Genomic DNA, 3,053 nt, shown 5'->3' on the forward strand with positions numbered 1-3,053 from the left:
TATTAAGTTCCATGAAGGGGGTGAGCCTATTGCCATATACTGGGTACGACCAACGAGGCAGTCGGTTCTGTAGATAATACATAAATGAATACTTTCAAATTAATCAAACTGTTATGCTCCATACCACACATTTTTCGAATTTCAATACAACATCGTAGGCCGCATCATCACTTACCATCAGGCGAGATAGCGGCCAAACGTCGGCCCACTTATAAAAAAAACTAATAAAACTACAAAACTTGCCTTATAATGAAATATATTATCAAATTATCATGAACTAAAATACTCGTAACTTTAAGTTGAACAAAGACAAATATTACCTAATACTGAAAATCGCATACTTTCACATGAAACTTAACAGAAAGATTTGGGAGAAAAGAACTCTTGGATACCACCAGTTCATTTGAAATGCTTTTAAAAGTGAACTTATTAAAACAGTTTTGTACGTTAATAACTTAGGATAATTTGGCACAATGAGCTGATGCATTTCCATTTTCCAGTCTTAATTCAACTGTGAAGTCGTGCAGGTAAAACAATAAATGGCACGTACAAAATCGATGTCGGTCAACTGCGCAGTTGAAATTACCATCATCTACTTTCTATTCCCATTCTACATTTAAAATCATTATATACAGAATTGGAATAAATAATAGTCATAAATTTATTTGTTGTTAGATTAACTACAAATAAATTTAAGGCATAAGAAATGTTGTCGTTTTCATCAGACTCCAGTGGCGTAACTATAGGGTGGCAAGCCGGCAAAATGCCAAGGGTCCCGAGCCGGGTCACCCTTTGAAAAATTATCATCTGAACTATTATTTTTTATATTGGGAAGAGAGGCTCATCCAACGAATTTGCCGCGGGCCTCAAACGGTATAGTTACGCCACTGTCAGACTCATCATCTTCTTTCTTTTTCTCATATTTTAATAACATTTGACAGCAATCAAAACACTCGTTTATTGGTGCCAGTTCGGTCCAATCAATTTCTACTGGCCAGTAGTCTACGGGTTCGAATTCGTGCCTTCTAAACAGTTGATGGTTCAGGACACTCCAGAACCAGAGAGTGTTTCGAGCGTAGCGGAATTTTTTGGCCGATGACAACACAGCTTCCACGGCCCTCTGACACACCGGGTCTAGCTTATACGAATGGTTGAATTTCAAGTTTTTTAGGTTACAGCGGAATATCTGTGAATAATGGTTCATATGTAAAAAAACTGTGCAAAAATCATTAACGTAATAAAGTATAGTTTGAATCTTACTTCGTGTCCACACATTTCAAACATGCAATAATTGATAAACTTCACTGGTATCATGGTCAATCGGAACCCCATGTTCATTAGACGATCTGTGAAGACATAATTTATTATTTTTGTCACTTTATCATATAAAAATGTAACTAGCTACTTCCGCACGGTTCTACCCGCGCTGCTCGGCTCCTGTAGATCGTAGCGTAATTGTTTTAAGCGAATAACTTTCCTCGATAAAACTATCCAACGCCAAAAGAATTATAAATTTGAGCCAGTAGTTCCAGAGATAAGTGCGTTCAAACAAAAGAAACAAACAAACTAGCTTTTGCTTCATTTTCCGTATGAGAAGAGGCCCTGTTCTCAGTAGTCGGATAGGTTAGGCTGGTGATGATTACACATTATGAAAGTTCTTCTGTTAAGATCTTTAATAGCCAGAAGATTAATATTTAGGTATCTTTGGTCAGTAAAAAACTGACAGTCTCTTTTTCGCTTCACCCAAGGTGCGAGAAGTCATTGGATGTGTCCCTTTCCCCAAAAGGCTTTCCGTTATATTTTATGGTCGCTCATAGTTTTGACTGTCTCGATTTTGAAATGTTATGGATTATTTGTCGAGTATGGAAAAGGTCGTAAGTGTTCAGAAGGATTCGAAGAAGAGAGCTGAAAATTGTGTACCTAACCCACGATCGGCTCTTTTCCTTTTCTAGACTGTTTAATGTAAAACGTAAATTTTGTGCAGTTTGAAACATGTTAGAAAAGAAAATGATTACCTCTTACACCAGTTAGCAATTGGGGTTTGTGTTGGCAGCAATCAAACGTATTGCAGGGTCCATAATATATTTTTAAAAATAGGAAAGACATTCTTATAAAATAAAATCCTTAGAACAAAATAACGTAAACAATTATACTAAACGAAACTACTATAATTATGATAAATTCTTTATATAGGGCTTCTTGAAACGATCTTTGTCATAATTTGACTTGCTTATAATTGACATTTTAAATATTTTATTCATAATTTTCAAGTACTTAAATAATGTCTTTGTCTTTGACCTAGGCGTAGTCTCCTTTCGTTTTCATGATTACACACTCTTTTCACAATACACCAATAAAAAAAGGAGTTATTGTAGGTTTGTAGCTATTATTTCATGTTTCAAGAAGAACATTCCTAATCACTACCAAACCTAACCTTAGACTGGCAACGCACATGTAACGTCTCTGGTTTTTCGGATGTCGATAGGTGGCTTGCTTATAATCAGGTGATACGTTTGCTCTTTTGACTCCTATCCCATAAAATAAACACGGAAACTAAGGTTTATAAATGATACTTAAAACATACCTGTTTTAAGCTTGAATATTTCCTACCCTTTTCAAGTAGATTGGGTGTAGTACGCGTCGCGTCGGCCGCACTCCCCCCAACCTACTGACGGGAATATCTAGCTGTGACTGAATCCTGCCTGACTTACCTGTCTATATTGTTATGATTTCTACATCCGTGTATATCAAATCGTTACACATTCACTAGTAGTGGCGCTGTTGTCACAGATCAATATTTTGTTATTAATTAAAATTGTATATTGTATAGACAATTATGTCTGGCTTTTTTCGGTTTTTCGAAAATTTCTCAGTAGTGGCACGGAGTCTTCAAATGTGGCCGGCATATGGCAATAGGTTCACCACCTATTACATGGGACTTACAACATAAATTGTGAAAAGTGGGTGTACATTGTACAGTGGCTTTACGTGCCATAATGTGCATCTCTGCCTACCCCTTCGAGGATTAAAGGCGTGACGATATGTATAGACTT

General features: G+C 36.5%; 1 protein-coding gene across 1 annotated transcript; it reads right to left on the minus strand.

The window, feature by feature from the left end:
* Positions 1–709: 709 nt before the first annotated feature.
* Positions 710–2,242, minus strand: LOC118282156 (uncharacterized). The gene is made up of 3 exons (XM_050701137.1): positions 2,016–2,242; positions 1,261–1,346; positions 710–1,186 (listed from the first exon to the last, which is right to left on the minus strand). The coding sequence occupies exons 1-3, from the start codon at positions 2,104–2,106 to the stop codon at positions 842–844; spliced, it is 522 nt and encodes a 173-aa protein (XP_050557094.1). The 5' UTR covers positions 2,107–2,242; the 3' UTR covers positions 710–841.
* Positions 2,243–3,053: the final 811 nt, after the last annotated feature.

The sequence above is a fragment of the Spodoptera frugiperda genome, chromosome 20 (genome assembly GCF_023101765.2).
Source record: "Spodoptera frugiperda isolate SF20-4 chromosome 20, AGI-APGP_CSIRO_Sfru_2.0, whole genome shotgun sequence".
NCBI classification, from domain to species: Eukaryota; Metazoa; Arthropoda; class Insecta; order Lepidoptera; family Noctuidae; genus Spodoptera; species Spodoptera frugiperda.